Source organism: Balaenoptera physalus (genome assembly GCF_965194825.1).
Source record: "Balaenoptera physalus genome assembly, chromosome: 2".
Lineage (NCBI taxonomy): Eukaryota > Metazoa > Chordata > Mammalia > Artiodactyla > Balaenopteridae > Balaenoptera > Balaenoptera physalus.
Genome location: NC_138883.1, coordinates 75,735,953 through 75,761,113, shown reverse-complemented (window position 1 = coordinate 75,761,113; position 25,161 = coordinate 75,735,953). Strand labels below are relative to the sequence as shown.

Sequence of the window (25,161 nt, the reverse complement as noted above, 5' to 3'; positions counted from 1 at the left end):
GTTGGTGCAGTGGTTAAGAATCTGCCTGCCAATGAAGGGGACACGGGTTCGAGCCCTGCTCCAGGAAGATCCCACATGCCACGGAGCAACTAAGCCCATGCGCCACAACTACTGAGCCTGTGATCTAGAGCCCGCGAGCCACAACTACTGAAGCCCGCGTGCCTAGAGCCCATGACCTGCAACAAGAGAAGCCTGTGCACCACAATGAAGAGTAGCCCCTGCTCGCCACAACTAGAGAAAGCCCATGCACAGCAACAAAGACCCACCACAGCCAAAAATAAATAAATAAATAAATAAATTTATTTTTTAAAAAAAGTCTACAAATAATAAGTGCTGGAGAGGGTGTGGAGAAAAGGGAACTTTCCTACACTTTTGGTGGGAATGTAAGTTGTTGCAGCCACTATGGAAAACAGTATGGAGGTTCCTTAATAAACTAAAAGTAGAGTTGCCATATGATCCAGCAATCCCACTCCTGTGCACATATCTGGAGAAAACTCTAATTCGAAAAGACACATGCACCCCAATGTTCATAGCAGCACTAGGTACAACAGCCAAGACATGGAAGCAACCTAAATGTCCACTGACAGATAAATGGATAAAGAAGATGTGGCATATATATACAATGGAATATTACTCAACCATTAAAAAAGAATGAAATAATGCCATTTGCAGCAACATGGATGGACCTAGAGATTATCATAGTAAGTGAAGTAAGTGATAGAGAGAAAGACAAATATATGATATCACTTATATGTGGAATCTAAAAAAAATAATACAAAGGAGCTTATTTACAAAACAGAAATAGACTCACAGACACAGAAAACAAACTTATGGAATGGAGGAGTGGGGTGGGGTGGGAGATAAATTAGGAATTTGGGATTAACATACACACACTACTATATATAAAATAGGTAAACAACAAGGACCTACTGTATAGCACAGGGATCTATACTCAATATCTTGTAATAACCTATAATGGAAAAGAGTCTGAAAAAGAATATATATGAATAACTGAATCACTTTGCTGTACACTTGAAACTAACACAACATTGTATATTAACTATACTTCAATAAAAATTTTTAAAGCGATGTATGTATAGATATATATGTGATATAATAAAAAATAAATATTTGTACTTTGTTCCTAGTTCCTGGCACAGATTTCCTAAAACCCTTGGAATCTCCTACGTGAAAAGAGTGTCTCTTGTATGCAAGTGAGATTACTCATGGGGCGGGGGGTTGCACCTAGATATCTTCAGGATGGGGACTGGTCGCCAGAAAAACTAACAACTGATTAGAAAGCTAGAACTTTCAGCCTCACTCCCAAACCTTGGGGAGGGGGGAGGGGCTGGAGATTAAATTCAAGCATCAGTGGCCAACGATTTAACCAATCATGCCAAAGTAATGAAACCTTCATAAATATCTCTAAACAACAAGGTTCAGTGAGCTTTCAGATCAGTGAACACATCAGTGTGCTGGGAGGGTAGCATACCTGGTAAAGGCAGGGAAACTCTGCATCACCCCACCCCCACGTCTTTCCAATACGTCTCTTCCTTTAGGCTGTGCCTGAGTTGTATCCTTTATAGTAAATCAGTAAAAGTAAGCATAGCACTTTCCTGAATTCTGTGAGTTGTTCTAGTGAATTATTGAACCTGAGGCAGGAGGTGAGGGGTGTTGGAACCCCCAAATTTTCAATAGGCCAGGCAGAGAGTGGCTAATTTGGGCACTGCATTTTCAGCTGGGGTCTGAAGTTGGGGCAGTCTTCTGGAATTAAGTCCTTAACCTGTGGGGTCTGCACTAACTCCAGGAGTTACTGTCAGAATTGAATTATTGGACATCGAGTCAATGTTGGAGAACCGGAATGAACTGGTTGGTGCTAGAAAAAAACACATATATTTAGTGTCAGAAACACTTTACACCATACAATGGAATATTATTCAGCCTTAAAAAGGAAGGAAATTCTGACACATGCTGCAACATAGATGAACCTTGAAGACATTATGCTAATAAGCCAGTCATGACAGAAAAAATATGGTATGATTCTACTTATATGAGGTACCTAAAGTAGTCAGATTCATAGAGACAGAAAGGGGCTGGGAGGAGGGAGAAAAGGGGAGTTAGTACTTAAATGAGTAGAGTTTCAGCTGCGGAAGATGAAAAAGATCTGGGGATGGATGATGGTGATGGTTGCACAACAATGTGAATGTATGTACTTAATGCCACAGAACTATATGCTTTAAAATGGTTAAAATGGTAAATTTTACCTTATGTATATTTTGCCACAATTTTTTAAAAAGACTATTTCTAAAAACATTTTAAGTTAACCAAATTACCCACCAAAACTACCAGAGCTAAATCAAGATGAAATTCTAAAAAGTGTTCAAGTAACCCATAAGACGTCAGGAAAATGGGGAGGTGGGGAGAACAAAATAGAGAGGAAACAAACAGAAAAAAAAAAAAAAAGCGGACTAAAGCCCTAACATACCAATAATAACATTAAGTGTAAATGGTCTAATCCATCAAGAAGACATAGCAATCCTAAACATGTATGATCCAAATAATAGAGGTTCAAATGCATGAAGCAAAAACTGATGGACCGGGCTTCCCTGGTGGCGCAGTGGTTAAGAATCCGCCTGCCAATGCAGGGGAGATGGGTTCGAGCCCTGGTCCAGGAAGATCCCACATGCTGAGGAGCAACTAAGCCCACGTGCCACAACTACTGAGCCCACGTGCCTAGAGCCTGTGCTCCGCAACAAGAGAAGCCACTGTGATGAGAAGCCCACGCACGGCAACGAAGAGTAGCCCCCGCTTGCTGCAACTAGAGAAAGCCCGCACGCAGCAATGAAAACCCAATGCAGCCAAAAATAAATAAATAAAATAAATAAATTTATTAAATAAACAAAAAACTGATGGACCGAAATGAGAAATAGATAAAATCATAATTATAGTTAGAAACTTCAATATCCCTCTCTAAACAATGTACATAACTATTAGATTAAAAACAAAGATATGGAATATCTGGATAACACCATTAACCAACAGAACCTAATTGAAATTTATACAACACTCACCAAACAACAGAGTAGAATACACATTCTTTTTAAGCATCAATGGAACACCTACCAAGATGGACCATTTCCTGGGTCATAAAACAAACCTCAGCAACTTTAAAAGAATTGAAATAATACAGAATATGTACCCTGATCATGATGGCAACAAACTAGAAATCAATAGCAGAATGATAATAGGAAGACATACAAACACTTGGACATTAAGCAACACAAATCTAAATAATCCATGGATGAAAAAAGAAGTCTCAAGAGGAATTAAAATTACATTAAACTGAATAAAAATGAAAATACAACATACCAAAATTTGTGGGACATAGTTAAAGCAGAGAGAAAGGGAAATTTACAGCAGTAAATACTTATATCTCAAGAAACTAGAAAAAGAGTAAAACAAAACCAAAGCAAGCAGAAGAAGGCGAATAATAAAGATAAGAGCAGAAATCAATGAAATTGAAAATAGAATAAGAGAAAATTGAACAAAAAAGTGCCTCTTTGAATAGATCAACAATCTTGATAAACCTCTAGCAAGACTGACAAAGGAAAAAAAAAGAGAGAAGACACAAATTACCAACATCAAGGATGAAACAGTGGCCACTACAGAGCCCACAGACTTCAAAAGGATAGTAAGAGAACAGGTCAAACAACTCTACACACTTAAATTCAACAACTTAAATAAAATGGATCAATTCTTTAAAAAAAAAAACCAAACTATTAAAATCACCCAAAACAAAATAGATAACTGAGTTCCTAGTTTAAAAAAATCCTTAAAAGTAAATCTCTAGGTCTAGATGGTTTCAGTGGACAATTCTACCAAATATTTAAATAAGAATTCACATCTATTCTACATAATCTCTTCAAGAAAATACAAGAAAACCTTTCCAACTCATTTTATGAGACCAGTATTACCATAATACCAAAAACAAAACAAAACAACAAAAAAAAGGAAAATGGAAAAAAAAGAAAAAGACCATACTTTAAAAAATTCTGTCAAGAATACAGACACAAAACTCTTCAACAAAATATTAGCAAACAGAATCTAACCATGTATAAAGAGAATTATGCACTATGACTAAGTGGTGTTGATTTTGGGAATGCAAGATTGGTTCACTATTTGGAACACAGTTGTTGGAATCTACCATATTAATAGGCTAAGGAAGAAAGTCACACAATAATATCAACTGGTGCACAAAAAGCACTTGACAAAATTGAACACTCATTCATGAAAAAACACTCTCAGCAAGTTAGGAATAGAGGGAAATTATCTCAACCTGATAAAGAGCATCTGTGAAAATCCTACAGCTAATATCATAATTACGACTGAGTATTATCCCCCCTAAAATTGGGAACAAAGCAAGGATGTCTGCTCTTACCACCCTTATGCATCATAGTACTAGATTATCATAGCCAGTGCAAGAATGCAAGAAAAGGAAACAAAAGGCATACATATTGGATAGGAAGAAAATCCCTATTTGCTGATGACATGACTGTCGAGGCAGATAAATCTACAAAATTTTCGATGCATTGAGAAAATTCATTTCTCAATGAAGCTACAAAAAAACACACAAAACTCCTAGAATAAGAGAGTTCAGTAAGGTTGCAAGATGCAAGATCAAGATATAAAAATGAACTATATTTCTACATACTAGCAATGAACATGTAGAAACTGAAATTAAAATAAAATACCATTTGCAATTGCTCCAAAATACTTAGATGTAAATTTAACAAAACCTGTACAGAATCTGCTTTGCTATATGCTTAAAACTACAAAACATTGATGAAAGAAATAAAAGATCTAAACAAATGGAAAGTCATGCCATGTTCATGGATTGGAGGACTCAACATGGTAAAGATGTCAATTTTCCTAAATTGATCTACAGATTTAAGACATTTCCTATCATAATCCAAGTAAGATTTTTAACATACAGACAAGCATATTCTAAAATGTATATGGAAATGCAAAGGAAATAACTAAAACAAGTTTGAAAAAAATAAAAGAATAAGTGGAAGGAAACAGTCTACCCAATTTTAAGACTTTCTATACAGCTACAGTTAACAAAAGTATGATATGGACAAATGGATAAATACACTGAACAATGGAACAAAAGAGAGAACCCAGAAACAGACTCACACAAGTATGCCCAATTGATTTTTGACAAAGGTGCAGAAGCATTTCAGTGGAGGAAGGATAGTCTTTTCAACAAATGGTGCTGGAATAATTGAATAGACATAGGTTAAAAACAAACAAACAAACAAACAATAACATCCTTCAATCTAAACCTCACATCTTATATCAATACAAAAAACTTTAAATGGATCATAGATTTAAACTTAAAAGGTAAAACTATAAAACTTTTAAGAGAAAAACATAGGAGAAAATTGTCAGGACCTAGGTCTTGGTGAAGAATTCTTAGAAATCACACTAAGGGACTTCCCTGGTGATCCTGTGGCTAAGATTCCGTGCTCCCAATGCAGGGGGCCCAGGTTCCATCCCTGGTCAGGGAATTAGATCCCACATGCCGCAACTAAGAGTTCATATGCCGCAACTCAGACCCAGCGCAGACAAATAAATAAATATTAAAAAAAAAAAAAGAAAGGAAATGACACTAAAAGCATGATAATAAAAGAAAAAAATTGATTACTGGACTTCACCAAAATTTAAAACTTTTGTTCTACAAAAGGCTCTATTAAGAAGATGAAAAGACAAGCTACAGACTGGGGGAAAATATTTGCAAACCATCCAAAGGACATGTATCTAGAATATATAAAGAACTCTCAAACCTCAGCAGTTTAAAAAGAATCCAATTATAAAATGGATAAAAACATGAACAGACATTTCACCAAAGAGGGATGTATGGATAGCAGATAAGCACATGAAAAGATGGTCAACAGCATTAGCCATTAGGGAAATACAAACAAGCAAATAGAAACAGAAAACCACTACATACCTATTAGAAAAGTGAAAATAAAATCTAGTGACAATCCCAAATCCTGGCAAGAATGTGGAGAAACTGGATGTCTTCTACACTGTCGATGGGAATGTAAAGTAATACAGCATCTCTGGGAAATAGTTTGGCACTTTTTAATAAAAATAAACATATACATACTTACCATACTACTCACCAATCACCACCAAATGTCCACAAAAACTGACACATGAATATTCATAGCAGCCTTGTTTGTAATAGCTCCAAACTGGAAACATCCCAAATGTCCTTCGACAGATGAATAGTTAAACAAACTGGTACATCCACAGCAATAAAAAGGAACAAATTATTGATACACGTTAACAACTTGGATGGAGTTCAAGAGCATTGTGCTGTGGGGTAAGGAGGAGCCATTCTCAAAAAGTTACACACTGTACAATGCCATTTATATAACTTCTTGAAATGGCACAATTATAGTGACCAGGAACAGATTAGTGGTTTCCAGCGGTTAGGGATGGTAGTGGGAGGATGGGGTATGTGTGTGTGATGAGACAATAAATAGTACGAGCGTTCCTTTATGGTGATGGAACACTTCTTTATATTGATTGTGGTGGTGGTTACATGAATTTATGCATGTGACAAAATTGTGCAGAAACACACACATACACACACACGTGCATGTAAAAACTGGTGAAGTCTGAATAAGGTCTGGAGTTTAATAGTATTGTACCAGTGTTGGTTTCTGAGTTTTGACAAATGTGCCATGGTAGTGTTAAGATGTTAATATTAAGGGAAACTGGATGAGGGATATACAAGGAGTTCTCTGTACTGTCTTTGCATCTTTTCTGTAAATCTAACATGATTCCAACATTAAAAACTTTTTTTTTTTAAAAGAAAAAAAATTTAATGTGATTCCACTAGGCACCTTTAAAATTAGAGAGAATCTAGGTAGGCAAGGGTGTGGGGAATACTCTTTATCCCCGTGATTTCATTCTTAGTTTCATAACCGGAATAGATACATATGTTCAAAAAGACATGCTCTAGAATGTAGCAGCTTTATTCATAACAGCTAAAATCAAAAACAGTCCAAATACCTATTCACAGAACGAATAAACTGCAATATATTTTTACAATGTAATGCTATACAACAGGTATGAACTACAACATGCAACAATATAGATGAATTGCACAAACATAATGTTGGATCAAAAAGCCAGACACAAAAAACTACATAATATTATATATTACACCATTTATTTGCAGTTCAAAATCAGGCAAAAAGAATCTATGGTGTCAGGATAACACGTTCCTGGGATGGTGGTATAGTGCTGGGAAGAGGGTATGCATGCATGGGGCTCTAGAGCTGGTGATTTTCCAATTCTTGATTTCTAGCTATTGTGTGTGTGTTCAGTGTGTGAAAAGTAACAGCTATACACGATTTGTGCACTTTTCTATATGTAAATTATACTTCAATAAAAAATTTACCAAAAAGCAAACAAACACAAAGTGAGATACCACTACATACTCATCAAAAAAACCTAAAATTAAAAGGACTAACAATATCAAGTGCTGGCAAGGATGTGGAGCAACTGAAAATTTCATTTACAGCTAGTAAGAATATATATTAGTACAATCACTTTGGAAAAGTGTTTTGCAATATCTGTTAAAGCTAAATATACACATAGCATATGATCCAACAATTCCACCCAATTATATACCCAACAGAAATGTGTACAAATGTGTACATATGTGTTCTCCAAAGACATTATCCCAAACTGAAAATAATTCATATGTCCTTCATTGCTGCTGGAGCCTAAGATCAATTACAGCCCAGAACTGTATAGAAGTTAACCTTCTTGTGGCATCCCTCAGCGAATGGGGAAGAGGAGCCCGTGGATAAGTATTCCAGCCTCCCATTCTCCCAACCTTCAGATAATTCTGGGAAGCATTATGTGTCCAATCTCAATAACACACCTTTATATTGGCGTTTCCTTCTTAACTGTCTCACTCTCCCCACTTCATCACTCCTGTCTCCTGGGATCATCCCCCCCAATAAACTACTGCACCCAAGTGTTTTCTCAGGGGAGCCCAAAGTTCCACGATACAATACTACTACATCTACACATAGTTCAAAGACAGACAAAATCTATCTATGGTGACAGAAGTCAGAATAGTGGTTACCTAGTGCTGTAATGATTGGAGGGGGCATGAAGGAGGTTCCTGGGGTACTGGTAATGTTCCATATCCTGATCAGGGTGGTGCTTAAACAGGCATGTTCACTTTGCACATCTTCACCAAACTGTATGCTTAAAATGTATGCATTTTATAGTATATATGTATAATTTTAAAAACTAACGAATGCCGGTGTTGAGGAGTAGGAGAGCTGCTTACTAATGGGAGAGTGGGCTATGTAAGGGAAATCAGACATAAAGGTATTGAAAGGTTAATTGCAATAGGTACATCCATCTTTCTGGATAATGCCCTTTCTCTCTCATCCTTGGCATCAGACACAGATTATTGAGGGATTTGTTGGAGGCTGACATTGGGAGAGGATTGTGAAACATTACAGTGGAAGCAAAGGCACCGAAATTCACCTGTTAGGAAAGCACCTCCTTGAGACAGGCACAGGCATTACAACATTCTTCCAGGTGTGTAGTGAAGTCAGTTCTTCAGCCTTGCTCGGCATTCCTGCTGCCTGTTTCCAAGACTGCCTCACTCAGGGCTAACCCTCCCCACCTCCTTTCTTTCCCTTCTTCATTCATTCATTCATCCAACATATATTTGTGTTTCAGATACTATGTTAAGCACTTGGGATATACTGGTGAATAGTAATAGATGTGGTTCCTGCTCTCATTGAGTTCCATTCTAAAAGAAAAACTTATTAATCAAATAATCAATACAAATTGATGAGTGTGTCTGTTATCAGTGCTACAAAGAAGAGATTCCTGGTTCTATGAGAGCCTATTGGTCTACTTAGGAAAGTTTGGGAGTGACACTTGAGCTAAACTCTAAGGATGAATAGAAGTTAGCTAGGGACAAATGGGCAAAGGTGGAGGGGGAGAGCATGGGGAGTAAGAGGGACAAAGAAAAGTCCCATATGGTTGCAAAAGGCAAAGTGCAGGAGCAAATGGTAGAGAGGCTGGACAGATGGGCAAGGGAAGACCATTTTTGTCCAGGTACACTGTGTTAAGAAGTTTTGTCATAATCCTAAGGACAAGTAAAGCCAGGGGGGTTTTAAGCTGAGAAGTGGCATCATTACATGTGTGTTTTGAAAAGATTACTATGGTTGGTGTGTGAAGTGATGGGAAAAGGATCACAGTGGATGTGGGTATACAGGAGGGTACTAAGCCAGGAGAAAGGTGATGGTAGCATGGACTGGGATAGTGGCAGTCAAGATGGACAGAAATAAAACAGTTGAACAGATATTTAGGAGGCACGTGAGCTTTAAAAGTAGCTATTAAAATATGGTGTGTCATCTTTATTTCTGAACAAATATGTGTTTACATAGCTAGATGCAAAAGCATACATATTGTTAACTTCGGTTGTTATTGTTTCACTAGCACATTTCTTAGGAAAAAAGGTGTGTGGCCATGTTGCAACTGAACTGTGCCTGGGATATTCTGAAGCTGCTAAGTACCAATATTGCTTAAGGAAAGAACTGAAGATTGCCATAAAGTTGCCCAAAAAGGGAGCAAGGGGAGAACATGGCTAGGGAACCACCAATGAAGAAAAAACACCCAAAGGGCAATGCAAGGGAGGCAAAATGAAAAACAAGTGTACAGAGGGCAGGCAGGAGGCTGCCATCTTGGTGGAAAAAAGTTGAAACAGGACTCCAGATACACCAAAGCTAAGACAAAATTTCTCAAGGTCTGTAGAGATTTTGGGAACACGAACCTTTGAGTCATTTGCAGGAAGAATGCAGAATCCTTGAGAAAGTGAGGGACTCTGCTGAGGGTGTTAATATCTTGAAGGAAAGATGTAGATACTTACACTCAGGTGGATGCTTAGGAGGACAGGACAGTACAGCTTCAGAGGAGTGCCTGCCGCGTGCCTGACCCCAGGCTGAGGGGGAGACAGCAGGGCCCCACCAGAATGGGTCAGGATCGTCTGCCCAGTTAAGAGGGAATGAAAACACTGACAGCAAACACTGAGGCTGTCTCCGAAAGTGTCATGAGAAAACAAAGTGAGGATGCTGCCAGACTTCCCCTGGGGGAGTAGATGCTGCCAAAGGCTGTTCCTCTGCCCAGGGCAGAGAGAGTTGGAATACCTCTAGCTGGAAAAACACTGCGGGTCAGTCCAAGATGGGGGACCTGGAAAGGACAGTGCAGACCATCACAGCATTTCCAGCAGTTATGCAGACAACTTCCTGGCAATTAAACGCCAGCAACTTCTGGGACCTGGGAATGACCTAGCTGCTGCTACCCAACAGCTTTTGTGAAGAGTGCATATAAAATTCTGGGGAAAGGACAGACTTGGCTGGATGAGGAAACTAACAAAAAGTAATCACACACAGGTTCCAAGCGGGGAGAGGAATTTTGTGGGTGAGGTTGGGCTGGAAGCTGTTTCTAGACAGCTATTTAGCAGACCACCTGGTCCACTACAAGCTCTCTGGCTAGCGTAATTTCTCCCAGCAAGACCAAGACAGTGTTTGAAGTATTACATTCATAACTCTGGAGCAAGTATCCTTGAAGGCAGAGACAAAACAGGCAAAAAAACAAACAACAAAAAAAACATCAGACATCAAGGTCCACTTCTAAGTTTGGATGGGAACTAGTAAAGCTGTTAACCAAGGACCAAGCTGGAAATCAGCAGGCTCACCTTCCTCCAACCCGCAATGTGTCTCATAGCCACGCCAGCAACTCATTATTGTGGCTTGTGTGGGTCTGCAAAGGCGAGTCAATCTGTGTCATTGAACCCCTTCCAGATGAAGTCCTTTTTTGGGAGGGACTCATCTTGCAATGGCACTGCCAGGCGCTTCTTATATGAGTCATGCAGCCTCAAGGGATGTGTAGTCGTTGTACTATCCTGACAAAGAATAATTTTTACAAGGTATTTGGAAAGCTTATGTTGTTTGAAGTGCAAGAAATGGTCTAAAATAGGGGTTCTGGGTGCCCCAGGAAGAGCGAAGGAAAATGGGTGGGAGAGAATGTATTTTCTGTATTCTTCCTACATTTCTAAAGCCCAACCATGTATCATAAAACAGCAGCATTTCAGCTCTTAGCCAGGCATTTTTCAACAATGTGCTTTTCGAGTGATTAGGTCTATGAACCACTCTAGTACTCAGTGGACAGAATGGAAAGAAAAATGAAGGTATTTTTCCTCTTAAGTTTAAGAGAGTAGGTGCTGACAGCAGGTTACTGTAATTTGGAAATAGTTTTGTCATTTTCGAGGATTCGGGATGTGGGTTCAGATACACCATTTCCCTCTCCTAAGATCCGAAATCCATGGGTGTTAAGTCAGATCACAGATTGAAATGTTGCCATCATTTAATAACTATGGGGCTTTAAAGATATTTAATCTCTCTGAAACCCTTTGAAACAGCAATTACCACTTCCATACATATGTAATAGAATGGTGTGAGAATGAAGTAAGATTGTATATGTTAAAGGCTTGCCTAGCGTCATGCTGGATGCATGTAAAACTCTCTATAAATGGTAATATCTGCCTGAGCCTTGGGCCACCCAGCCGACAAGTCAGGTTACCACTTAAAAATATATTTTATTCTACAAGAGGCCTCGCTAAATCAAGGCGTGAGCAACATGGATTAGGCCTGCAGTTGTAGATGTTCTCATGCTAGGGAAATCTTCAATTTAGGGTCTAGGGATGTTCCAGGTAATGTTCAATGTTCTAGGGAAGTCTTCAGTGCTAGTGCCTAGGGCCTGGAAATAATGAATTCAGGATATGAAACATCTTGGAAACAGTCACATTTGTTCACGTAAGTTTGTTAGTAATCTGTATCTGTACTTGTTTAGAAACTGCTCAGTATTCTCTAATACTACACTACCCAAGAAGGTAGCCACATACTACATGTGACTATTTAAAAGTAAAGAAAATTAAAATCTGATTCCTCATTTTTTTTTTTTTTGGCTGTTTGGCTTGCAGGATCTTAGTTCCCCGACCAGGTGTTGAACCCGGGACCCCAGCAGCGAAAGCCTGGAATCTTAATCACTGGACCGTCAGGGAATTCCCCACACTAGCCACATTTCAAGGCCTCAGCCACTGGGCTACCATACTGGTCAATGCATGACGAAACATTTCCATCATCACATAAAGTTCTAGTGGACCATGCTGCAGTTTCTTATTCCCCACACACCTTGGGCTACAACTCCTTCCTATTAACCGCTCTTTTTTGGCATTACATTATCCCTTCTCTCTTCCTACTGTGTTTTATAGTTCTAATTTAAGTGGTGGGGGCAGAGTCCCACTGTAGCTCACAACAGGGCTTTAATTCTTCAACACCGTCTAAACAGGTCCTGCTTTTCTTAACTGGGGTTCTAAAATTTTTTTGATAAACCTGAAAGTTACTAATGAAAACACCTACTGTTTTGAGGCTTTCTCCTTGATTTACTTTAATTCTAAAGATTAATTTGATTAGAAAAATCAGAATAACTTGGAACTTCCAAAACCCCTAATTTAGTCTCTTCTCTGAATATTTGGAGTTCTGTCAGCCCAGTCAGGTAGACATCTATACCCAGCCTTTTCTCTACACAGCTTAACTGCCAAGTTTTTACTTTATCCCTAAGGTCTTTCTAAACACGGAAAGTCCTCCAACATAGCGTCCCTTATTAGTCAAATAAACACCATGGTATAAATGCCTGTTCTCTGTGAGGTAGAGCATTGGTAAAGCAAGTGAGGTACTTTAAGTTACTTAGTAGCCCCACTCTGCATATTATATATAACATTTACTCATCACTCATTTCTATGTCACATCTGTTTACTATTGTTAAGTGGTTTCTGCAAGTAATCAGGGTATTGCTTTTTCTTTGATCCCTCTAAATTCAACTGAAAGGCATTTTCTTGGTCAAGCTGATCTGAACTAGGGTCCCAAAATTCAAACCCCACTTGACATTGGTGCAGCTGCATTTTCCTCATATTTTCCTCAAATTAAATAAAAAGGTCAACTGTCACTGAACTTTATCTGGCTAAGTCCTTCATTCTCCCAGGCCACCACAGTCAATAATGATGCTTCCTGGTTCTCTCCTGAAAGTAAAACTAGCCCATAAATGGTCAGTCAATGCGGTCACAGGCCAGCCATGTGTTCTCAGAACAAAGTCCATTTTTAAACTGATCTCTTTAAATATACAGCTATTTCCTATTCCCCAACTATTTCCATAACACATCCCATCATTTCATCTGGGTTAACTAAAAAACACTAGTACTTGTGAAGTATAGATTGTCACCTGTTTCTTTACTTCCTGTATCATACCCCTGGGGCTTTGCTATCCCTACTTACTCTTTTGAACATACTGCTAAGGTGTCCAGAAGATTCCTTTATGGACATTTTATGTCTACTGTATGACTCAAATGATGGTTATTTTTCTTCTACTCTTTCCATTACATTCTCAATCCTCATCTGACTTCAGTTTATTCCCTTCCAATTTACCATAATCTTATTGTTCCTGTTTGCATTATTTCCCTTTTCTTTCACATCCAGTTCCCTCTATAAAACAGGGGCTTTAAAACATGCATTGACTGGTACTAGTCTATTTATAATCCTTGCAGGTTTCAGATGCTGGAGTAACATCTGAACTGAAATCTAATGGGAACCCCCTTTCAAGCATTCCAAATTTGTCATCCACCCCAACTTGACATCAAGTTTGCTCCTTCCACTGGTTAGATAACAGCAAATTACAAAGCACCCTAAGCCAGTGAGTTCCAAAGAACAGTTTACCAATTAAAAATTATGTACCATTAGAAATGTTTCAAAGGGATTCCTTTTCAATCATCCAACCTTCTCTCTTGCATTCCAACCTTTGTTGGAAACTGCATTCTTAAAATCTTCCAGGCTATTTTCTTAGATTTCATGGCATACTGAGAAAACCCATTATTCTAAATTTTATATCCAAACAAACGCATCACCGTATTTTACTTTGAGTTTTCCACAATTTTTTCAATACTTGGTTTCATATGCAATTAAAAATAGATGCTTGTATGCCTGGGCTAATCGGTCCAGTACTTCTAAATACTGATGGCTAACATAATCTCAAACAGGTTTTATTAGCATCTTAGTCTTAGAACTTTGACTCTTCTTCTAAGCATCTAGTTTATTTTCTTGTCATCAGTTATGTGCTAAAAGTGAGTTTGTATAACATATGAGAACATATAAGATCAGAAAACAAGGTGGTTAAAAGTATTTTTGACCAAATTATCACACAAAAGCTATGTATATACTGTGTATCTGAGATCCAAGGGCAGTCCACAGATCAGCCTTTCCCTTCTATTCTACTTTGTCACCTATTATATAAAATGATTTATGAAATCTTTATAAATAGGATATGACTTCTGCCCACACTAGGTTGTATATAAACGCCTTTGAAACAGCAGCAACTTTCTGGGGAATCCAAGGTTTGTGTGAGTGGTAACAGCCCAAAACTAACTGTTTTTGTCCTGCTCTGCAGGAAAAACTGAAGTATAAAACAAATAAACCGGACCTTTCAGGACAAGGCAAGCATCACAAAACTGAAAGCTGTTTAATAAGTCCAGCCTTAGAAGTTTGGGTGCTAACTAGTACCATGCCTAAAATTAGTTTATATGGATAGAATTAATTGAAAGTGAAATAAATGTGTAACTCTGTGTCCTCAGTTACCTAGGAAGGCACAGGCTACAAAAGACCAGGAAATAAAAAGCTCTCCTATTTTCAGTAACACCGAGGCACAGACTCAGTATCCGTTTGGTAACTGGGGCTATAAACAGCAATTAAAAGAACAAAATGGAAGAAAATACAGGTTTTATTCTCCAGTTGTTTCATTTTTCCTAAAATCTTGACATGTTTGAGCCTCTTTCTATTTAAGGTTGAAACAGTTCAGCACACGACAAAAAAAATCTCAAAAAAGGTGCCAACGGATGGACCACAAAGCATTGAAGAAAAGGCTTAAAGCAGTTCCCGAACTTTTTCATTAGGATCTAAAAGCCATTTTCGCAAAAGAATCTCCACTTCACATCAAAGTTACTTGTCTCCTTAATTCAACACCCACCCCAATGAAACGTAATTTGAGTAGTGTATGTTGGTATGCATAATAATTATGACTCAAAGAAAAATATATCTAATATATTCTAGGGGTTTTGTGGAGGCCGCTGTGAAACAAAGAATTTGAAGTAAACAATTATAAAATACAAAAATAAAAAACCAGGGTGTTTATTTTTTCTCCAAATTCCTGGTTTAATAAGGACTTGTTTATTTTGAGAAAAAAAGGTCCCAAACATCAGGCTATTCACAAAAATAACCCACAGTATCAACTTTAGAAAACAAATCTTAAGACTATTACACTAATTATTTTTCTAGAGGATCCATTTGACATGCCAACTCTCATTCACAAAAATACATTGTTACATTTGTGTTGAACAGCCCCACACAGCACTCTTATGTGGGGTATAACACGCATACCTCTAATTCAAAGCTGCTCTCAGGTGCTACTCAACTAATGAGACTGCCTTTGTAGTTAGGGAAGCAACTACTGAACTCATGTATGAATGGAAAGAACTGTACTCCCTGCATAACAAGAGATTATTTTGGAGACAGTTGATAAAAACCATACATCCTTTTTATTGTTAAGTCATAAAGAGGTATCAAAATTAAAAGCAAAAATTACAGGGTAAGACTTAACATAACTACTAGGAGCATCAAAGGAAGTGAAAATGGGACTAGGCGCAGGGCAGTATGAATTAATGAACATGGGAAGGACAAGGATGGGGACAACAGTGAGCATGTGCTGAAGATACTAGGGGAGAGGATCTGGTGAAAATTTTGATCTTAGACAAGCGCCTAGGTAAAGAAATAATGGGACAAGATTTCTAAACCCCACTATGTGCTTAAGAGTCATCCTCGCCATTGGCGCTGTCTCTGTCATCCTCTCCTTCCTCAGCCTCTTTTTCATCATCCTTGATCAACTCCAGCTGTGAGAAACAGACACAAATAGGATGGAGTTAGAGGCACTCCATGTGTCCCTGATCCCCCCTCCACCACCTCTTTCTTTCCTTTCCCGTGGTTTTCACCTGGTCATCCCCCCGATCTTCATTATCATCATCATCCAGTAGGTCCCCCTCCTCAGCAGAGTCATCTGCACCCCCCTCAGACTCCATCTTCACATTAGTCTCATCTTTCTTCAGGGAGCTGCTGCTCTGCTCCTCTTCTGACTTATCATTCTTCATCTCTACTGGGGATGAGAAGGACAAGTCTGTCTAGGGGCAAGTAATGTCCACAGGATGTAGACAATCCCCACTGATGATCATAGAACTGCAGCACAAGTCTAAATCCTCCCACATAAATGCCCTTCCCAATTCAAATTCCACAAGTTTCACATTAAACTGCTTTATATCCCACTATTCCAACATATACTTTCAACTATCTTAGATAGCTACCTCTACTTTACACCCAACAAGCAAAAAGGACCATTTACCTCCTTGTTTGCTCTGTTCCTTTTCGATTTTTTCCAGGCTTTCCAGTAGGGAATCCACTTTTTGTTTTATCTGGGTCAACTCCTTCTTAATGGTCTGAAGGTCATCTCCTTTCACTTTAATACAAACAAAACCCTAGATTAGAATCAAATGTACCAGAAGCTACCAGTTAACCAAACACACTCCCCCACTAGACTATACAACAGTAGTCAACATGAGATCCTTGGAGAGAAATGGAGCCTGTACCAGACTGTCCTAGTTATGGAGGGCCACCGATCTTTTAGTTGGTAGCTGAAAACTGAATCTAATGTGCCTATTCCCTTAGCAACAGCATTCTTACTTCTGTAGGTCTGCTAAAGACCTCAATTCTATTTTAAAAGCACTTTCTGTACTGTTTTACCAACATATTTTACACGATGAATGGGTGCCCCTCAACTCCCTAAAATCTAATGACTTTTTTCAAATTACCAAGGTCTTAAGGATAGAAGACTGCCTAGAGTTGGCCCCTTAATCACTATTTTCTCATCTTCTATTATTTTGATTATGCAAAGTTATTTGTACAAAACCTGAACATTATTAACTGCACTAATTTCCATATTTCAACATACAAGAAATATCAGAATCACAAAGCTGCAATAATAATACATACACTTTCCAGACTTAGAAGAAGATCCCCGCTGTCCACTCTTAGAATTGAAGCCACTTTTGCCCCTTCGTGAGGTGTTTCCTGATACACGCTGGCGTTTTGAGGGCACTACAGCCCGAGCAATAGGAGGAGGAGGAGGAACACGTGCTGGGTAACTGTACATCCTATTGGATAAAAAGAAAACAGAATTCCTTCACAACTAAAAATAAGTCAGGAAGATTCCAACAATGGTGTCCTTGTAAAATGATAAATCATTGTCCATTGTTCCACAATTATTTCTTTTTGCTAAGCTAAGTTAATTTCATTCAAAAGGCCAGTTTACTCTTTGATATTTTTAATACTGCAGCTACTTTTCTTCATGAAAATACTACATATATACACACATATCCAATGATATGGTTGGTTGCCTTAAGCACTGGACATAAAAGGTTTCTGTGTACAATGGCAGTATTAACAGAACATTACTTTTTACAATGAATGGCCTTTACCTTGATCTTATTCTTTTCACATATACACTACAATAAGCAATCCGTATAAGCCAAATAAAGTACTTACAAAAGACTGCAATTAACCAAGTCTGCAAACAGAGCTATTGGTCGCTAAATCCCTGATCTTTTCACCCACAGAAGCATACAAGTAATTATCACTAGTTTGTAATATTACATTAAACCATATAAAATTGCCAGTATTAACCATTTTTGGCCTATAGAAACGGGTATTTCATGTGTTAGCTGGGTGTACATAGCATTATCAATTCTAACAACATTTAGCATACTCTCCACTCAAAGCTCCAACAGGACAGAGAATACTGTCTATCTTGTTCACTATTCACTACTGCCTAAATCCACTGCCTAGCACACATTTAGCTTTCAAAAATCACTGATTGTTCAACCGCTGCTTCCACTGGATAAGTATCCCAGTGATTGCTAAAGATATACCAAAGTGATGGCCTGGTATTGATGCTTCCATTTGTAAAGAGAAAAATCAAAAGACAACAAAAAAACTTCTCACATGGACATCAGTTCTAGAAAGTCTCTTTATTCCATGCTGTTACTTTTACAAAAGCCTGTGGCAGCATATGAAGCTAAGACATACCTGTAGGAAAAAAACTTATAATTCTAGTTCTGAACTTTTTAAGCTATTAACTTAACAACCCACCAACTGTTGCTCTGCCTAACCGCAAAGCTTTGAAATTTTATAATTCAAAGAGATACCTAGTAACAGTAACTTTTTTGTTTTTAAGATTTTTTTTGATGTGGACAATTTTTAAAGTCTTTATTGAATTTGTTACAATATTGCTTCTGTTTTATGTTTTGGTTTTTTGGCCCCGAGGCAAGTCCCCAACAGTAACTTTTTATTATCACTACTTCCTTCCATTTTTATGTAAAGCTTTTCATCTTCTGGCCCAAAATTTTCCACAGTATAATGATCCATAAACTATAAAATATCAGTGTTCAGAAACTACTTTCCTTTGTGTAAGGTGATGCTACTTTGTACAATTTCTGGGGGTAAAAAAGTGAGTTATCCACATCTTTAGGTATGAAACATCTCATGCCTCAGCCCTGTTGAATTGAGAGATCTAACCTACCTTCCAATCTACTCACTCTCACTGGCATCCGTCTCCAAACCAATGAGCTAGCCATTCCACATTCCCTACACTCCAAGGCACTGGAATTTCCTTTTGAACCATACTAGTTCATCTGACTGGGGTAAATCGCCATAGCAAAAATGAGGAAATGCAGTCTATTTTCAATCTATGTAATGGCCTCCTGAACACAAATGGAAGTCAAACGTTCTAGTTCTCTAAAGAAAAATGTATTTTAAAAGATCCACTGGTAATGCTTTTTAGTGCCACAGAACTTAACTGCTGCTTAAGCAAAAATGGGCTCTCAAAAAACTCACAAAGATTCCTCTAAGGAAGTTTAAGTAGACCTTGCCTTATAAAATGCCAAAGTGCATCAATGTGAAAACATGAGGCGAAAACACAAAGAGAAAAACCATACCTACTGTGATAACCCTTAAAGTCAAAGGAATAGATAAGAGGAACTCAGTATAAAAGCTTCAAGAACCAGCTACAAATTAAGTAGCCATTTTCCCCACAAGAAAGCTATACAATAAATCACAGGAGGCATCAAAACAGCTGCTGATCCTCTAGATCCTCTAATGATAAAGCCCAAGTCATTAAAAAGTCTTCATGAAAGTTTCACTATTACCAGAGGAATAAGCACTCAACACTAAGAGAATTATGACTGCACCCTGAATCAGAAATCTGGACACTAAGTGTTGGTATAAAAACTAGTCAGAAATAAAAGGCAGGCTTCCCTGGTGGCGCAGTGGTTGAGAATCTGCCTGCTAATGCAGGGGACACGGGTTCGAGCCCTGGTCTGGGAAGATCCCACATGCCGCGGAGCAACTGGGCCCGTGAGCCACAACTACTGAGCCTGCGCGTCTGGAGCCTGTGCTCCACAACAAGAGAGGCCGCGATAGTGAGAGGCCCGCGCACCGCGATGAAGAGTGGCCCCCGCTCTCCGCAACTGGAGAAAGCCCTCGCACAGAAACGAAGACCCAACACAGCCATAAACAAATAAATAAATAAATAAAAATTTTTAAAAAATTACCATTTTAAAGAAATTTAAAACATTTCTGGACACACATTAGCTAATAACATAAACAGATAAGACAAAAAAAAAAACCCCTCTATCCTAATCTCCAAGCTAAAACATAAGCATTACAAGGCATTTATTAAATGTACAAGTTTTCAAAGGCAAGCTTCTTAAATGACTAGATGTAACACACAGTGATCTTTGGCCTCAAAAACCCTGATTAATAATAATACATTTCAACCACTACAAAAGTATTGATAGAAACAACTAGAATAAAGTATTAGTGGGCTTCCCTGGTGGTGCAGTGGTTAAGAATCCGCTTGCCAACACAGGGGACACGGGTTCAAGCCCTGGTCCGGGAAGATCCCACATGACGCGCAGCAACTAAGCCCGTGCGCCACAACTACTGAGCCTGCGCTCTAGAGCCCGCGTGCCACAACTACTGAAGCCCACACGCCTAGAGCCCGTGCTCAACAAGAGAAGCCACCGCAATAAGAAGCCCGCGCACCGCAACGAAGAGTAGCCCCCGCTCGCTGCAACTAGAGAAAGCCCGCACGCAGCAACAAAGAACCAATGCAGCCAAAAAAAAAAGTATTAGTAAAAACCTACGTTCTCCTGAATGTTTATTTAATGTACCATAACTGTTTCCACTCTTAAAAATTGGATAGATAAAAAATAATTTTAGGCATATTCATTATCAAATTCTGAAAACCAACTAATTTTCAGGTATTGTTGCCTACAAAAAAATGTGAATAAAAAATAAATGCCATAATGTGAAATAATTTATAGGTGAGAGCAATCTAGTAGATCACCCCGCCAAGGACAATACTGATTTATCAAATTCACTTTAAACATGCAATCTCGTTATAATTTCATTCAAGGGTTAGGAGATTTTTCTTCCGCTTCATTATTTTTCATCTACAACAGAAATATTTCAAGATGAAGTTTCTTCCTCATTACCTTTAATTTTCCTAGAAAAGGGATTGATTTTATAGGGTATTATGTTTTGGGGCTTTACAATGTCTGAGACTCCCTGAAATTGTCTGCTAAAATTCTGTGAATGCTCCGACTTAATTAAAACAATCTACAACTTCTACATTTCAATTGTAAGTTTCCCAGTATATCATCCAGAGTAAACCTTCAGAACACACCCCTTATATAACATTATGCTGTACAGTTTTGTAGAAAAGGACTTTACAAAATTTATTTATCTTTGGCCTTGTGTGGACTGAAGCATTATACTGCATGAGCAGAATATCAACTACTGATACTCATGAATACCAGAATTTAAAAAACTGTTCCAAGAATCAAGGCCTTCAATAACTGGCATCTTTGAACATTATAAATGTATTCCTAGATATTTCTTCCTCACTCTTTATAAAACCTTCTGAGAAACCATATTTGAATGATTTAGGTAACTATTTTCCAATCTTTTTTAAAACTACCAAAACTTTCACCGGATTATACTGACGGTACAACCCCCTCAAGTAGACTTTATATCTTATCATTCTTTTTTAGTAATTAACACAATGAAATTATCTTAAATTTATTATTGAAGACTATGGTATACAATTCTAACAAATAAATACTTATTAAAAACTAATTTTTTTTAAGTTCACCCTAATCTAATTTTAATAGTATATATTTCTTTAAATGTCAAAGCTTTAGTTTACAAATGAGTAGACTACTGACTTTAACTACATAAGGGAAAAGAAATGCGAAAAATGACAATGTGACATGTTTAATTCAGGTTTACATTAAAATGAAAATATGAAACTGTGTTATGTCAAATACTGACCCTCAAAACCCGTTTGCATGATGTAGTTGGAATTCATCCTGTTGAGCTATAAAATAAATAAACCAGCGAAATTCTTATAATTTGTGTTTTATTTCTACGTTAAGAGACAATTTCTAATTGTTATTTGTAGGCACCCCTCCACAAACGTTGCCTTGAGGAGTCTGGGAGAAGCCAAACTAAGATACAAGGGTTAACACTTGTTTTGCTAATACAATTTGCGGATAGAGTGCCAATTACCAAGGTAAATTTGCATAGTTGCACTTTATGGTCCTTAACTTTCTTCAAATTGCCCTTTATGGTCCATTTAAGGATACAGATTATCTGTATGACAGTTAAAATTAATAACAGCAAGTACTTCTCATCTAAATGATAAAGGGACTAAATGATAAACCAGTCTGCTGTACAGGATTCATTCAATATATAGGGTCACCCAAACTATCAAAATTTTAACTAAATAACAATTCTTTATTAACTAAAGGGGAAAAAAACACACCTCTGTAAGGTTTAAGAACCTCTGTAAGGTTTAAGAACCTTGCCCAAAGGTTGGGGAACACCACACGCACTGCTACTTACAAAGAGCAGGAATCAACAGCCTCTATGTATGTAGAACCAATGGTAGCAATCAATAATTGGTTCTGCAATCTTCCTTTGAAAAGAACTGTTGATATTAGTATTTAGAGATATTTTTGCAAATTCAAAGATACATTTGATTAAAAATTGTCCCACTGATTTTTACAAACAGTTTTGCAAGAGAGCGAAAAAATACTGAATGTACATACTCATTTTAAGATGCATCCAATCTCACAACTTTTAAAATATGAAAAGTTGCTTAAAATTAAAATTAAGCAACTATATTGCTTAATTAAAATTAAGCAACTATATTGAACTTTCTTGATGGATTCATTGGGAAGCTATGTTAACATAAAACTGTATGTTTCATAGGAAGGCAATTTGAAAATTCACTTGAAAAAAAATAATCTGGGTGATAAAATGCAGATTGCTTTGAGTCCTAAATCAATCTTTTTAGAAACAGGACTGGATCCAAGAAAATATTAAGAAAAAAACCTTTTTAATCCCTGGCTTTGCTTCTGTTTATCAAACTTTCCATCCAGGTGATAATCTTTTTAGACTCCTCAATTTCCAAAGAATTATACTATTACTCATTTGTCATGATGTCCTCAACAAACATTCCCAAATGTCACTCTGGATATTTCCAAAAGATAATGTCTTAAACTCAGTGTGGTCCAATTTTTACTTTTTAAAAAGCTGAAATTAGAAACAGTATTTATGAAAAATATTGTTTATAAACAGTAAGAACATATAAGCTCATTCATTCCTGCATTCTCATATTATCAAGCCAGGTGAGAGTACAATTCTCTCTTTTCACTTACAATAAAATTTCTTTTAAGGAGTTGTCTGAGAAAACAGATTTGTGGTTGCCAGGGGATAGGGTGGAGGGAAGAGCTGACTACAAAGGAGCTTCATGGCGAATTTCTGGAGGTATGAAACTACCTATATCTTGACTGTACTAGTAGATACATGGGTACGCATGTAAAAACTGTACACCGAAAGAGTAAATTTTACTGTATATATAGATATTTTAAAAGTTTTCTACGTGGTCTCCACAATTTCTGTCTTTCCATTCTCTCTTGAATCTCCTTGTAAAGTTTTGTGCCCCCACCATTATCAAAACCTACCCTTGTCACCAATGATTTCCACACTTGCTACTGCCTACTTTACATCTCTCAAAGTGGATGTCTAATAAGGAGGTTAAATTAACATGTCCACAACTCATCTGTTATATTCACCCCTCACCCTGGTTCCTTCTATGTTCTTTCCCTATCCACTGTTTCTATAAATTCCAAGCCAAAACTTTGGTGACATCTTTGATTCCTCTCTTAGCCCTCACATAGATCTGGAAGCAAATCTGTCTGCATTAACTTCAAAATTCAACTACTTCTCACCATTCCCACGGTCACCTCCCTGATCCTTCCCCAAATGATTATTTGTCTAGATAATTCCATCAGCCACTTATTATCTATTTTCAGAATAATCTTGTTAAAACATTACAATTAAGATCCTTTCTGCTCACAACTCTCCAATGGCCTTCCCCTCATTCAGAGTAAAAACTAAAGATACGTAACATCTTAACGTGCTCTATATGTGTTCAACCCATCCATCTGCTCTGAGACCATCTATTTTCCACTAGTACCCCTGGTGCACACAACAATGCCTCGTAATAAGATCTTAACAAATACTTGTTGAGAAAATAAGTGACTTTACTAAACTGGCCTCTAGGGAAGAATTTATCACAAGCCACATTATCAACAACAGATAACAAACCAAACCTACCCATTTAACTGGAAAGCCAGTAGGATTAGTTTGCCTTTTTTCTAGCTTTATAAAGACTACTGAGAGAGTTTTTCCCTAAGAAAATCAGACAAAACTTGAATAATAATCTACCACAAAACTGAATCCTTTTTCAAGCTATTTATTACAAAATAAAAATCAGATCTTGTGCCTATAATGTATGTAATTTGAGACTATTATGCCATGCTTCCTGTAAGGAAATCACAAAGACAATTTTCCATAGATGAGTTTCTCCTGCTATTATACTTTTTGTACCCTATTAATCTGTTCCCCTTGCTAAACTCCACTAATCTCACAGTAATAGCACACTTATCACTGTAAAGTAATAAAGGTCCTGGAAAAAAAGTTTATCCACCGAAACAAGTCAAATTCTATTTGGTAGACTCTGTTTCTTATTCCTTGGATTACAGTTTAAGAGGGTATCAAAGTATAATCTTATCCTATTTGTCAAAAGGATATATCCTCTTTCTTTCCTTGAAAAATAACATTCGTTTCCTGGATATTCTTTCACTATTCCCAACAGATTTGTTCCAAAACTACAGTCTGGGTTCTCTAACTTCCTGAAGAACAGTCTTTACTCATTATATTTCTCATATTGAACACTACTCGAAATTTGTTATACCTAGTTAGGACTAACTTTGTAGCACTCCAGACGTGTACTGTCCAACTGAGTAGTGACTGGCCATGTGTGGCTATTTAAAACAAATTTAAAATTCAGTTCTGCAGTCATGTTAGCCACATTTCCCATACGTGGCTGTCTACCACAACAATACTGCACATGTAGAATCATCACACAAAGTTCTACTGGACAGCGCTGTTCTGGTTTGTTCCTTCCAGACATCTACCTATACCTATACATAATTTCCAAAGAGAGCCTAGAATTCTATAACTTTTTAAGTCTATAACAAAAACATAACAAACTAGCTAAATGTCCTTAGTGTAAACTGATAGTTACACATCTCCTATGACCACAAAGCAAAATGGTGAAACTATTAAAAAAAGCTAAAAAGAGTAATAAACTTCAAAAATGATATTAGATACTGTATCCAGAGACTTATATCCAGAATATATGAAAAAGCTTTACCCAATATAAAACCGGGCAAAGGATCTGAACACATTTCTCCAAAGATGAACAAAC

At 37.5% G+C, this 25,161-nt stretch overlaps 2 protein-coding genes across 17 annotated transcripts in view; one reads left to right on the top strand and one right to left on the bottom strand.

The window, feature by feature from the left end:
* RPGRIP1 (RPGR interacting protein 1) overlaps positions 1 to 25,161 on the top strand; it is a 227,036-nt gene that overhangs the window by 60,513 nt on the left and 141,362 nt on the right. The gene's annotated exons all lie outside the window — the stretch shown is intronic.
* The window catches only part of HNRNPC (heterogeneous nuclear ribonucleoprotein C), a 45,444-nt gene continuing 36,018 nt past the window's right edge, over positions 15,736 to 25,161 (bottom strand). For 12 of the 16 annotated variants that reach the window (XM_082452487.1, XM_082452496.1, XM_082452486.1 and 9 more), the window contains 4 exons: positions 17,256 to 17,416; positions 16,609 to 16,722; positions 16,205 to 16,365; positions 15,736 to 16,105 (listed from right to left, as the gene is read on the bottom strand). In XM_082452487.1, the coding sequence (XP_082308613.1) occupies positions 16,022 to 16,105; positions 16,205 to 16,365; positions 16,609 to 16,722; positions 17,256 to 17,416 (520 nt within the window). In that variant the 3' untranslated portion in view covers positions 15,736 to 16,021. The remainder of the gene's footprint in view (positions 16,106 to 16,204; positions 16,366 to 16,608; positions 16,723 to 17,255; positions 17,417 to 25,161) is intronic. The other 4 variants (XM_082452493.1, XM_082452500.1, XM_082452501.1 and 1 more) reach the window with 1 other exon arrangement.